Genomic DNA, 14,695 nt, shown 5'->3' with positions numbered 1-14,695 from the left:
AGAAGAAAATGAAAGAAGCAGGTGGAGGACAGGGACCATGTGATCCTTTAATTTTTGTGAATGAGGCCCAGTGTGTAGCAACAGATGAGTGAAAACTGTTCACAGTGAGGTCTGTGGGTTTTCTGAAGTACAAAATCCCTGCACCCTGTGACAGCATTCGTTCATTTTTTCAAACTAAAATTCCCTTTTTAACGTTCCTTATTTTTTGACAGGCTGTCTTTGAACCATAAAGAAAACAAAGTCCAGCACCACATCTGTCTCTTAATGACAACATTGCAGATGTTGCTGTTTAATTTCGTTAATTTCTCCTTTTAGTGTTGTGAGTACCACAAAGGCAGAAAATCAGAACAAGTAAACAAGATGTTGCCATAAATTAAATTAGGTGAAAATGCCTTAAGCGGTAAGTTTATATCATCTGCTCTCTTCCTACCTCCTCTCATCCCACACCATCAGACACTGGAGACACTCACCTTTGATTTAGCTGAGTCACTAGTTGGTGAATCTGTAGGTAAAAGAGAAAAAGAGAGACACTTTAGATGATTTAACAACACAGGTGAGCACACAGAGGAGGTAAAACGTGTGGAAATGAATGTGACAGGAAACAAAGGAGGAGAAAGAACCATGTTGATGAGAAGAAGCATGATGAAAAACACCAGACGAGACCGATGAGAGGTGAGAGCAAACACAAGCGGACAACAGGCCATGCTGCACACGGGGACAGATGAGCTCAGCGTTACACTCAGGTCCACGTCTGTATGTGTGACATGTGACATGACATTGTTTCCTAATTAAGTGTAGACCAGAGGGTGTCAGAAAAGCCACAGAAGATGCTGACGGCTATTTCCATCAAAGCTCCTCTTGGTGATTCTGAGTGCAACTTTTGCAGTGAACAGCAGCGGGGCAGATGATGTGCCATGCAACACGAGGATGGTGATTGATTTGTTATCCAGGAATGAAACCGTGATCCTGTGGTAGCAGGTAGTGGCCACACATGAGGATTTCTGTTGATACTTTCCAACAATTTCTTGGGCTGCACTGTAATAATTATATGAACAAATGCTTCTGTTGTAATTGTCACTGCATGTGTCAACTGCTCACGTGTCTTAATCTCTGGGGTTTGTGCTACTTTTCAGATCATCCAACTAGGTTTTAAAAAGTTTCTTTAGGTTAAGAAACACTTGAGTTTACTATCGTTTTCAAAGCCGTGAAGAGGCGAACCCAGTTCATATCATTTTGACATGCTAGAATATCAGCTAGGAACATTGCAGATTATTGTTGATTGCCTGCTGATGACACAGTAACTGCTAGCTAGCTACAACCCATAGACTGTATATAAAAAATGCAAGAGCCACCAAAAAGCCTTCTATTACCTGTACTTTTCAAATAGCAAGCACAGACTGAGACTGCTTCTTTAAAAAGTCAGTTTTCAGCTGATGTTCATACAGTAAATTATGATTTCATGTAGCGTAAAATGGACAATAAAGAGTCTGGTTTCTTTTTGACTGACTGGTCACTATTTTATGAATGGGCAGTATTTTCAGTTCCTCAGTGAGATCCAACCCTCTCTTGTCATGCCAAGTTTAAGGTGAAAGTCTAAATTCCCAGCTCATGTTTTAACACTGAACTTCAAGTTATTCTCACAGTGGTTGCTTCCATCTTTTACATACAGTCTATGATAAAACCACAGTATACAGAGATTTTGGAGACATGTCGTCATAGCTTCTTTCTTCTGACTAAGATTTGTTTGCCAAAAAGGAGATAAACACATAATAAACAAAGTTGCAATGATCTGAATATTCTTTTTCTAAATTTCCAGATATTGCAATAATGTTGTCATGAAGCTTTTTAGCACAAATATTTGTACAGTGACAATCTAATGATGTGACAGCCCTTTTTCCAGCCATGTGTTTTTGTAACTTTCAACCTTATTTAAAAAAAAAATCCTAAAATAAAACTTCAGTTTTAAAATAACAAATATGGTTTAAGCTTCTAACTGGAGATCAATGATACCGATCCATTTCTGTCAAAACAGGTTGATACCAAATTTGCCGATGAAGCAATGTGAGATGATATGAGGTCTCAGACACAGTGACACAGTGATGACAAAAAACATCTATGGAAGAAACCAAATAAAGAAAAAAGAAATGAACGTGACGGGGGGGTCACAGAGGGGCTAGCTATATGAGAAGAGAGGACACTACATGAGAATGAGTGTGTCAGCAAGGAAAACCTATAATCAGTCCTCACCTGCTCTGCAAGCTAAAATTTGTGTTTGTGTGACATAGCCAAGCCCCCCTATACACCCCTTACAATACAGATGGAGGCACAATATGCAGGTGCACACTGACCAGTGACGTAGAAACCGTACCATGCTATCTCTCCTGTTGGCAAGCTTGCGAGACAGTGAGGAGAGACAGCGGAGAGCCTTTCAGACAGTAGCACCGGCCTGTGTTAGGTATACTCTGATAGAAAACCGGACAGTACCGTGTTGCCGCTTCGCTTCCCCTTTTCATTGCGCTTTCTTTAATTAACATTTTTTTTTTGGTTGTTTGTTTGTTTTGTTTTCTTCTCTCTCTTTGGCATTTCTTAATAGAGCTGCGGGTTCCTGCAGACTAGGCAGCTACACTGCGGGCAACAATCCTCCTTCTTCCTACAGTTCCAGCTGTCCATCACAGACATTATAGAGTCCATCAGTGACATCATGGTGTGATAGACTCCTCCCACTTGGCCTGTGTCAAGATCAGTATGTGTGAATGCTGGGAAAGCCGTTAGGACACCCGACAGAGCCTCACTAGAGACAGAGGAATCAGAGGTCGCCTTTTACTGTAAAAACATCTATTTCTGACGTGCCAAAAAACATGCCGTATTAGTGCAACAGTAGGCAGGAAAAAGAGGAAAAAATGGGGAAGACTGACCAAAAAGGGGGTATTAAAGGGCAGAAGGTTGTTTAAAAAGAACTGCTCAAAAGGCTAGCATATACCGAAAAGGAGGAATAGATTTAAAGCAAATGAAGGAGGGAGACAATTTGTTGCATCCTTTTAGGGATGCAAATAAATTGTCCGCTGAATCCCACAAAGGGATTTGGACCGGCCCGTTCTCATATCTGGGCTGTCAGATAATGCCGTTTTGTCAAAGCTGCTGGCGTGTCTCAGCAGAAGGTGTCCTATAGCAGTAGAGTGCATAACACGCCGGGTTATAGAATCAACGAAACGGATCTTTAAAGAGGTGTAAATTTAACCAGGGAATAAAAATTAAGACAATCCATGATTTTTCTCTGTGCACAAAACTTAATATCCCCCTTCCCAGAATTGGAATAAATGTTTTTTTACCAGGTGAGCTAAGTGGGGTTTCATTTTGTGGCCCCCAAAAGCCCAGTTTGAGGTAAGAAAAAGGCTTCTAAGCTCAAAACAGGATGCGAACCACAGTCGTATCAACCACAATAAACGTGCTGTTAAGCTTGTAAGTTCTGACACCGCCACCCTTACCGACGTCCTAATTCCTAACACCTAATAAGTTTATAGAACGGCAAAAGCAGGTCCAAAAGACACCTGACAAAATGGCATTATGTACCGTCCCAGAATGAGAATTCATTGTTTGGACTCAGTGTTAGCCATTCTTCCTAATGGCAACAGCCAAAGAAGCAAAAGGGGAAGCTTGGCCTGGGGAAGAAGCAGCATCATCAACATTTGTTTCTAATCTTAAACACAACCGGTCCCTCCCAGCTCTGACCACAGTGCTCAGCGGTGAAAGGGTAGAGAAAGGTTAACCCACCACAGAGCTGGCCTGCCAAAGGCAGCGTGTTACCTGATACTTCACCCTGCGATGTGCCCGTACGGCCGATGTTGGTGAGCAGGTGATCGATGTTGGGGACGGGCTGAGACTCCACTGCACTCTCCTCCTGGGACACAGTCTGAAAGGAGGAAGGAGAAGTTAATGATTTGATTTGGGTATCTTTCATCATATAAGGTAAAACTGTTTTTCACTGGTTTGTTAATTTTCTTCATTCAACGTCCAATCAAAAAGCAGGTCAACTTCATAGAAATGTTCAGTGAATGCAGCTCGGTGTTGTGCACCTCATTCTTCCACTAACTTTGCTGTTGTAACTGTGAACTATCCTTTGAAAGAACAGATACTTAACTTCTTGGGTGCTGCATAAGTTAGTTGAAACCAATTTTCAAACATGTACCCTGAACAACATAAGGATAATTATGCTTCTAAAGCGGTCCTTTCTCACATGTAGCACACAGCACACAGGAAATACCCGGAAACACCACTAGGGGCAGTGGTGTTACTACTACAGTGTTTTAGTTTGGGTAGGAAGCATTGCTGCAGTTGTACTGTTACTTCTTTTCACACTGATGAGGTTCCACATTTCAAACCAATTGGAGAACGGAGCATTACAAAGACGGGAGTGTTTCTTTTAGGAAAATCATGGTGGGCAGATTCTGCAGGATGCAACTGAAAATCACATCCAACAGCCACAGAATGGCACCAGCAAGTTTTGGAGGTAAAAAAAAAAAAAACCAATAAAATTTTGCTCTGCCACTTTTTGCTTTTCTACTTGGTTTAGCAGCACCCACAAGCCCTCCTTTCCCTTGCAGTCTGCCTCTTTTCTTCGCCTTTGGAAAACCTCTAAGCAATAAATACCTTGGCTGAGCCACGTCCATCTGGTTTTATGTTGCTTCCCTCCTTCCTAACAGAGCTGGGTAGTAACACCAATCATGTTTTTGAACCGCAATGTTTTTGTTTTCATTGAGCAAAAACTGATCAATGCTTTCAAACTGATTCAATGTTTTTTTTTCTCTTTGCCATCTACATGTTTTTGCCAACTCACTTCACCAAAACTGCCTTTTTTGTTTTAGTATTTAGAGAAGAAAACAATGTTATTGTAGTAACGTCTGTACCCACCACTGGCTCTCCATTTCCATCTTCAGTGAAGAACCAATCGTACTGCAAGACACAAAATAAAAATGAGAAAATAAAAATTTGTGTGCATGTTTGAATCAGTGACCCAACACTGACACTCACATTTTGAATGAGGGTCTCCACTATCTTGTACTGGTCGGGCATGTGCGTCACCATATGGGTCATGTTGTCCTCTGTGGTGCGCACCAGAGTGGGGCCGAACACGATGGCCAGGTTCCTCGGTTCCATCTGACATTTAAAAAAAAGTTGTTTTTTCTCTTTTGTTTCTTTGTTCTTTGGGGAACAGACATCTCCAAACTGAGTAACTCAGAACAGAGTGGTCTTCATAATTGTATAAATAAGACTACAGACGAGAACAAAATTATGTAAACAACAAAAGCAACAATGACAAGAACAACAAATACCTTATTTTTCTCAGAGTTTTCAGCCACAGTTTTCAGGTGAGCTGAGAGGAACTTGAGGGTCTCGTAATGATGAGCCGGTAACTCGTGAAGCTGTAAGAAAAAGAGAAATTACACAAAATAAAAATGGAATGTCTGACATCTTAGTTTCTTGCATTTTTGTTGCATTTTATGCAATTTTAATGAGGTTAAACATTACAAAACTACTTCTACTCACCAGTCTCTTCAGCACTTTGAGTCTCTCCACAGGGTCCTCTATCCTGTTGGCCTCTATAAAATCTGTGTACCTCTCTGCAGGACGAAAAAGAAGAAGTAAAAGTACTTTTCCAGACGACAGTTCTCCTTTTTAACCACTAGATGGCAAGAAGAATCAACTTACCATTGGTGAACAGGGGCTCGGGGAGTTTACGAAAGAAGGACTTGAGTAAACTACTGATCACATTGAGGTCCCTCCATTTCTGCACAAAAACATAATTAATTTAGCAAAAGGCTCATTTGGGAAAATAAGCATGATGGTTTTCTACAGCTTCCACTGCTGCTGCATAATGTTTGTGATCCAGAAATACAAGCTTACCCAGCTTGTGCAATAAATAGATATGACATTTTAAAGATTGTTAAAAGACCCATCACTGGCCAGAGTACAAAGATGTAGAAAAGAGACCTGTCAATCTGCAGCTTTTAAAAATACTCCAGGCCATTAGGGAAACGCACTTCAAGGAGAGTTTAATTAAAGCAACAGCAGATCAATGAAAGGACACTCACATCATCTTGGATGTCGATATCATTCATGCCCTTGTTATTGAGCTCCTCCTGCATGTTGGAGATCGCAGCATTGTTTCCAGGAACTCTGTAGATGCCCGTGTACTCCAGCCCCCTCTCTTCCACCAGCTTACAGCAAACCTCCACAATCAGAGGCACAAACTGGAACACAGAGGAATGAGGACCGTGTTTTAAAAGGCCCATTCCAGGGCAGAACACTGGGTTTGTGCACTTCATAAAACCAGCCCGAACCTTGTTGGTCTGTGCAGGAGGACAGTCGTCCAGTCTCACTCCAAACGTGACTCCAGGAGATGGCTTCTTCTCGAAAGGTTTCCTCATCAGTCCTGGGATGCCCTTCCGCCACGTTCCTTTATCCTTGGGAGGGCTGGTGTCATCTGCACACACAGGACAACACACAGGATACCGTGAATAGAAGCCTCTAATTACAACGTGTCTAAGAAGGATAAGTTAAGGATATGTAGTAAAATCCAATAACTCCTTTTATATGATTGATGTTTAGCTACTGTGTGTAAATCCTGAGCACTTCTGCTTTTATTCTTATCTGGATCCAAACACTGTCAAATACAGGATTTATGAAGCACAGAATGGATTACACTGTCAGGATTATTGTGATGCTCCAGATATGAATACAGAACGATACTGACTGTTTTCTTGCAGTCTTGGCATGCCACTCTAATACCTTTTGTACTGCTAAGCTGAGCAGTTTCTGGCACAAGGTGCAACAATCTTCAAGTTTATTACCTCTAACAGGCACCAAGCAAGCTCTATGGGTGTTGTACTTGAGGCACAGCTCATTGAAAGTGTACTTACTTGCATTAAAGTAACATTAACTGTAAAACAATGAGTTATTACTTCCAGAAGTGATGCTCCAAGTAAATCCTTCCATCATCATCATCATCAAAACACCTTCAACACACTGTGCAGTTTGCTCTGCGAGCAGTTATGTTTCATTTCCTTTATCATGTTAAATCTTTAACCATTTTTACCCCTTTAAAAACAGCCTGTAAGAGTTTGTTTAACTACAAAGCATTTTATTAAGCATATAGTCATGCTGCCTGATCTAAATATGTAAAGGCTGCAAAAAGCAGAGGCACCGTGTACTTAAAACCAGTGATCAAACTGCCAGCCTTCTGATTTGTAGATGACCTGCTATGCTGCTGCTGCTACCTGCTGTATACTACTTATACATAAGAAATGAAGGAAGCATTAGTAATTATTTTATTATTTATCAGATATAAAATGTTCTTCTTTTTCGTACCTTTGTGCATGTTCTTCCTCTCCTGCTCAGCTTTGGGTGAGTGTGGACTTGTTGCTTTGGTCTCTCCTTTCCCTCCCAGCAGCGTCTGCCTTAGCGACTGGCGTGAAGTTCTGGGAGACGGCTCCGTCTTGCTGCCAGTCGGGCTGCATGAGACATGGACACGACCACAAACTTTCAGAGCTTTCCCATGAGCTATGAGACATCTCCCTTCCCCGCTCACCTGCTTTCATCTCAGCCTTACCTCATCAAGGTGTTGTACTCTTTGATCTTCCTGCTGATGAGGTCATGGCTAGTAAAGTCGGCATTCTAAAAAACAGGAAGAAGGAAAAAATGATGGGGCATGATATGAGACGTGATAACAAATGTTTACGGGAATCTGGTGCAATTGTACCCTTCAACCCGGCCTTACAGACTATGACAGATCATTATATAACCTGCAGCTCTCAGGTGGCACAGGGAGGACTGTTAGAACGAAACATTTGGCTGGTTAGGTCCTCAAAAGAGTTTGAAAGAGTATTTCAAATATGGGGAGATGCACCTACTTTGTTCTTCATTTCATCTCCAAAATGTCACAAAACATTCAAAAAAGTTTCATCCAACCAAAACCCAAAGACATTCAGTTTATTCAGTTTTAGTCACATAAATGTTAGAGGAAGTCCAAAAAAGAAATTAACACAGCGAGTCCTGCTATCAGAAATCTGCAGATGAACACACAAATTCAGCTATTTTATTGGCCCTGTGCAACTGAAATGTAATCATGTCATGCTTAACTGGCACATTTATTTTGAAATCCCACATATTTACAACAAATAATTAAAACTGGAATAAGCACCATAATAAACACCATGGAGTAACAAGCTAGCGTACTCCTAGTGCCGATCCCAAGCTCGGATAAATGGGAGGATTGCGTCACGAAGAGCAACCAGAATAAAATCTGTGCCAAATCAAATATGCGGATCTATCCACTGCGGCGACCCCCTGGGAAATAAGGGAGCAGCCGAAAGTACCAAGAATCACATGAATGTTTACAATCGAAAGAACGCGTAAAGAACACAACTGAGGAAAAAGTAAATACAAATTTGAAGAAAAACTAACTGGTGTGGGGAGTTTTGATGAAAACTGATGCAGAAATTCTGCATTTATGTAGCAAAGATCGTCGCTGCCTCAGTAGCAAATTATTAGAAAATGTCAATAACTGAGCGGAAAATTAGAGCAGCACTGTCTGTGAGAGAAGAGGGTGGCTTATGGATAACTAATTGGGTATTTTCCATTAATATTTTAATTTGATAACTTGATAACTTAATCTGTTTAAGAAGAAAGTTATAAATCATTGTTCTTTTAGATTAGAGCTGTACAACACATGTTCTCGCTGAATCTGGAAGCTGTTTACTGTGCTAAATATTATGAATTCTGTCCGTTTTCTACAATTAATATTAATCAAATTCCTGTTTATCTGCTCTTTAAACCCCCAGTGTACTCACATATGTCAGCGTGTAACCCATGCACTGTACTTCATAAAGTTTCAACAAATAAACAGATGCTAATCACACAGCTATGGGTTGAGGAAAATGTCTAAACTTGCCTCGCCAGAAGGTTACATGCTTTAAAAAGCTTTGCTCAATCAAAGGAGATGAAAGCTAATGTGCATGAAAGCCCCCGAGGACACTCTTAGTGAGAACTACTGAGCTGCAAGCTGCCAAATTATGTCAGTAAAAATCGTAAAATTGAAAATGCCAAACCGCTTATTCAACCCGTGACGAAGATGATAATATTGGTATCTGTTTTTATGACTTTATCACATCTGAACATGAAATTTTTCAAATTCTTTCAGTGTTTTTTTCCTCCCAAGGAGATGATGAGTCACAGCACTTGGACTCAAACAACTGAACTTTAACTTAATTTGCCTGCTTATGAATGTTTGGGTCTTGTGACTGCTTTTTGTATAACGACTGTCCCAACAGTTTGAACCCAAGACTCGCACCTCCTCATCCAGGTTGCTGTTCTCCTGTATGACTCTGATCCAGGCCAGCATGTCCTCCCGGTCCTCAGCCTGAAACAGGTACTCGCAGTCCGACGTGGTCAGCCTCAGGACGTTCTTCCGCTTCGTGTCGCTGTAGGAGATGTCAATCAGGCAGGACTTGATGCTGATCGGCAGCGGCTCATCCACTGCTTGCCAGTTGGCGTGTGCTTGGCCCTCCTTTTTGTCTTTGTATAGGCAGAGGTAGTTTCCTCTCAACACGGCGTACATCTGTTTCCATGGCCGCATGCCGCCTCCGACACGCTACATAAAACACGTCATGAAGAGGAGAATAGTTTACAAAGCAAAATAGCAGGAATTCAACCAATCTTAAAAGCACTACTATTGCTTTATAATCACTGTGTTGTGGACAATATGAGACAAGAAAATCTAAACTGCTCAAGCAAGTAAAACAAACAGCAGAGAAAATATAGAAGATATCATCAAGAAGGAGCTGTTATGGCTAATACACCAAATTTCGAGCAGGTCAATGGATATAAATGTGTGTGAGGCATGATTTCTGTGGCACTGTGTGAGTTCTATGCAGAGACGGTGCACACCTTGGCCTTTTCTGTATGAAGCTGCTTAAAATGCAGCAATCCCTCCTTGGTGGCGTCACAGAAGACGTCTGATGAGGAATCTCTCCTTGACCCTGAATCATCCGATGACCTGTCCACAGCCTGAAACGGAGACAAAACCAATGCAAACACATGAAAGCCCAAAAGGTTTTCAAGTACAAGATGAGGCGAAAGTGCACCAGTGATATACAGTAAATTAAACCCCTTTTAAATGAATCATTTACAAAAGCAGCATGACACAACTCCCACGGCTCTCCCAGTTTTCCACAATGTATTCACATTACGGTGAGAGAAGTTTATAATGTGGGTGTGAAACAAAGGCTGTATAAATATCTGAGCAGGAAAAGCTGATAACCAAAGAGCCGACAGTGGGCTCATAAAAAACTTACCTTCATAAGACTTTTCAGACCAGGTATCATAGACCTCCTAGGCAGAAGAAAAAAAAATGTGACGACAGCAGAAAGTATGAGATGTGTGTGAGAATAAGCGTTTAAAACTACAACAAATAATAAAACCTGCTTCAGTGGGATTGGTTCAGACAAAATGTGTTCATTCTATTTGGTTTTGGAGTAAAACAGAACCAAAACAACCCCTGACTTTACTTCTTAGGAAAGACAACACCCTCTCTTTCTTAAGAAGTCAAGTCCAGTGAAGTTATTTCATTGTGTAAAAGCAAATTGATCAATCACAGGAGTAAGCTACCCATAAATCCATCCACTGCCAATAAGCTTTCCCGGAATGTGACCTTACAAGTGATCAGTAAATAAATCAATTGTTAAAACTCTGCATACAGCTGATGGACCGTATCGGAGTTAAACCCAGAGGTATGTTTCGCTTTTGTGCAGTGCCATGTTTTTCCTACTCCTCTGTAAATCTACTAAAACCTGCCTTTGTTTGTCCTGTTTTTTTGATACAAGACTGATAGTCGCTGTTTTCACAAGTTTTTATAAACGCACACATCTGATTATCCGTCAGACACCAGAATTTTGTGGAAACGTATGTTCATATAAGTCACTTTTAAAGTGTACAAAGCCACAGTTAAAAATGAAATCAATATATATTTTTCCCAATATGTGATTGCACTGTTGTGAGAGCGTCTTACCCTCTGCCTTCTTCCCGGTAGTTATCGAGGCCTTCATCGTACGACTTGGAGCGCTCAGTTTTAGTACCAGAATCTGACTCAATAATTGTGAGACGGAGAGAATCTATTAAAAGAGGGTCACATAATTATTTGAAACTGTCCCTTTCTGTGCCAAATTCAGCAGCTGACTAACCCTTTGATATGGAAAACACACCTTGGTCATGTGACAGCTGGCGGCGAATGAGAGGGGACGGAGAAGGGGGGCTGGCTGGGACTGTGGTGATGATGGGTGTTCCAGATATCAAGGCTGAGGCGGGGATGTGCGCGCTCTCCAGGTCGATGCTCGGACTGGAAGGTTCATCTGAGGACAGAAAAGAGGAAACTGAGTTCAGCAAGGCAAGAAAATCATAAAACACTCCCCTGAACGTGAAACATAATAGTCAGAATATATCAGCTGAGAGCTTAAACGTACTTAAAAAAGGATCACATGACCACTCTAGCTGGTTTTACAAAGTTTCTTAAACAAACTGTAGTAAAATTACAACATGTTAACTAGGTTTTTACCCAGATATTCAACTTTTCATACATTTGACTATTTCACTAGGTGGGTGGGTCCCTCGGGTTGGTTGCTTGGTTACAGAGCAAAGTGTCAAACATAAGGACCAGGCTGGCTTTGCAAAACGTGAAATGTGAGCATAAATTTTGGACTTTTAATTGTATTTCTAAGTTTCATAGCTTTTTCTACTGATAAAGATCTCCCCCATTTAAATTCATGGGACACCAAAATAATTAAGTTACAGATTTCTGTAGTCTTACACATTTAATTCTTAAGCTCAAAGGGTGCCGCTGACAGATTTCTTTCTGTTGAAATGACACTTCATTTTTTGGGTTAAATATATGTACACTGGCAGAAAGGATAGTTTCACTGGTAAGACCGAAGTAGCCAGGATTTGACCACTTCTATAAAATTAGTTTGACATCCCTGTCCTAATGCAAATGCAAGAGGTTGTACCCAAATTTGACAGCATCCAAGATACACTGCTGCTCATATGGAGACATTTGTTTTAATGCAACTTCATTTAGAATTCAATATTCTCAATATTCTAAGTATTCATCACTTTTATACATGTAACACCACACCTGACTCAGAACTGTAATTAGGATTGGCTTTAAACAACATGAAACACTGTGCATCTAACCACAGTTAATGTGCAAACGTATCGTAGCAGTCGTAACCAGATTCCTATTAGCACCCTGTGCATGGGGCTTGTATTGTAGGCAACCTGGTAGCTCACCTGGTAGAGCAGATGGTCAGAACCTGTATGCAAAACGGTCACTGGCCAGCTTTGCATAGAGTCAAACTTGCAAAGAAGTCATTAGTAATTCTAGTTTTTCACTGAAATCCATCTCTTATAAATTATGCAAAGAATCAGTGAAAGTTGTATTTAAATTAGGAACTTCATAATAGATTTCCATTAAGTTTATTTGTTTTTCTTCTTCTTCTGGTATGAGGGTAATATCAACTTGATGGTTCATACTGCCCCCAATGTTGTTACAACAGATTTGAGTAAACACCATAACCAGAATATAATAACACCAGCAAAATGTATCACTAATGTCATAAGATTGTAAAAGATTTTTTTAAATCACTATTATATTAGGGTGAGAAGTAAAGAACAACATTTGCAAAACTAATATGAATAAACGTCAATAATTTATACAGCATAAGAAAAAACATCGAAGACAAAAATCATCATGAAGTTAATAAAGAGCAACAAACTGCTGTGACTCAATCAGGCTTGTCACAAATGGCGACACAGCTATGAGTACAGACACAGGCCACTTATTTTTATGAAGCAGCTGAGCCTGAGGCTCAGAGAAGACAGAAGTGGAGATGATTCAGGAAGAGCTGACAACAAATCAATAATTACATTAAGTCTCCAAAAGTTCACAATTCAGTTTCAAACTGTTCAAGGCAAAAATATGAGGCTCTTCCAGTGTATGACAGAGGTTGCACAACCACAGGAAAGTGAATACCATTAATGGTACACGGCCATAAAGTGTGCAGATAAGCTGACGCTGTCACTTAAAAGGAGAACCAAAAATTCTCTAACCATGCCATAATTTGATCCAAATATGTGTTGCCCTAACACAGTTAATCTGCTGGAGATGCTAATCATACCACACCTTTGAAATGTATTCAACTTAACTCAATAGGAGCCATCATACTGTAAATTAGAGCAACATTAACCAAGGTCTACTTCATGTCTGCTGTCTCAACTTGAATAAACATTGCAGCAAACAGCAATAAAAAGCAGCGATAAGGACGTATGGAGAGAAAACGACATGATGCAGACAGAGACTCAGTCAGTCAGTCAGCTGATAAGCACTTCAGTCCAGATAAGCTGCTACAACCCCTTTCCTTTAAATACACAGATGCAGTACAGTCAGCTTGCATTATATCATCACAGGTGACACTGCGTCATAACAAGTGATATGCAATATCTGCAAAGCGGCAAACCCTAAAAACAAATTAGGAGACAGGTACAGCGAACAAGTAGTTGCAGAAATGAATCTTATCAGCGAATATGGTGATGCAGAAAGTAGGGCGAGACCACACAGCGGATATTGTTACTGAAAGCTCTCTTTATAATAGGGCAGAGCACAAGTAAATGGTTCAACCAGAGACTTCAAACTTGTCAGGTCACCGTGGCACGAGGAGAGAATACCTTTTTCAAATTCTTACAAATTCATCTCCAGAAACGTAACTGTCGCTGTTATTTAACTTGAAAAGTACCCTGACTACAAAAGATGAATAGCTAAAAAGAACAACGGCGAAAAGATCTAAAAGACACAATTTCCTTGCAAACTGTTTACTTTCAGTGGTGCCATTTAACGCGAAACATGTGCTCGTTGTAGGGTACAGATTACTGCTGTGAAATCTTTCTTTCCTCAAACCGCAAAGACATCTCCCATGACACTGCAAACCTCATTTCTGCAAGCAAGCCAGATGCCCATTTGCTTTAATCACTTGTTTATATACCTCTAACTCTGTTTCTGGGAAGATGGTGGCAGCCAGCGAGTTTTGACACGTACAATTACAATTTATTTTTGAGGGGATATCACTTTCATACATCAAGACTGATTTGGCTTTAAGCAGGAGAACGTGCATCTATCCACATTTTAGACAACATGTTCGCTGTTTTTTTGTTTCTGGTCAATACAGTAAATGCAAGTGTGTGTGGTTTCTGTGGGTACAATAAAGTTCTCATGAAACATCTCTACAGTGACTATGACTTTCATATGGTTTTATTTGTGTTTCGTGTGGAAAATAACAGCATAAACTCGTTAACTTTCCAGATCTGTTCCAATATATTAACCAAAATCGTTAGAACATAGGCACACTACACAAAAGCAAACAGTGACTCCAATTCAGTCAGAACCACTGTAGTGAAAAAAGCCTGTTACTGTATTTCAGTCTGCAGTAATTCATATTATGCTTCAGTCACAATTGAAGTACAAATAAGCCTCTACCGCCTTGTGACTAGGAAAAATCGGTGGTTGCTTGGTAACTGCATCGAATTTTTCTGCTGTCAGACACCGATGGCAAGCGGTTAGGGTCACCATTAATGACTGCAAGGTAATTGGACAGGT

General features: G+C 40.5%; 1 protein-coding gene across 4 annotated transcripts in view; it reads right to left on the bottom strand.

Moving 5' to 3' along the window:
• Positions 1-14,695, bottom strand: part of LOC116324428 (rho GTPase-activating protein 21-like) — a 99,384-nt gene that overhangs the window by 3,701 nt on the left and 80,988 nt on the right. For 3 of the 4 annotated variants that reach the window (XM_039617526.1, XM_039617524.1, XM_031745020.2), the window contains 16 exons: positions 11,256-11,402; positions 11,063-11,165; positions 10,350-10,386; positions 9,943-10,062; positions 9,347-9,646; positions 7,607-7,671; positions 7,366-7,508; positions 6,339-6,481; positions 6,090-6,248; positions 5,707-5,785; positions 5,545-5,618; positions 5,331-5,420; positions 5,029-5,154; positions 4,909-4,950; positions 3,805-3,910; positions 471-502 (listed from right to left, as the gene is read on the bottom strand). In XM_039617526.1, the coding sequence (XP_039473460.1) occupies positions 471-502; positions 3,805-3,910; positions 4,909-4,950; positions 5,029-5,154; positions 5,331-5,420; positions 5,545-5,618; positions 5,707-5,785; positions 6,090-6,248; positions 6,339-6,481; positions 7,366-7,508; positions 7,607-7,671; positions 9,347-9,646; positions 9,943-10,062; positions 10,350-10,386; positions 11,063-11,165; positions 11,256-11,402 (1,766 nt within the window). The remainder of the gene's footprint in view (positions 1-470; positions 503-3,804; positions 3,911-4,908; positions 4,951-5,028; positions 5,155-5,330; positions 5,421-5,544; positions 5,619-5,706; positions 5,786-6,089; positions 6,249-6,338; positions 6,482-7,365; positions 7,509-7,606; positions 7,672-9,346; positions 9,647-9,942; positions 10,063-10,349; positions 10,387-11,062; positions 11,166-11,255; positions 11,403-14,695) is intronic. The other variant, XM_039617525.1, reaches the window with a different exon arrangement.

This window comes from Oreochromis aureus, linkage group 9, assembly GCF_013358895.1.
Source record: "Oreochromis aureus strain Israel breed Guangdong linkage group 9, ZZ_aureus, whole genome shotgun sequence".
Lineage (NCBI taxonomy): Eukaryota > Metazoa > Chordata > Actinopteri > Cichliformes > Cichlidae > Oreochromis > Oreochromis aureus.
This window is presented reverse-complemented; position numbering and strand designations above follow the sequence as displayed.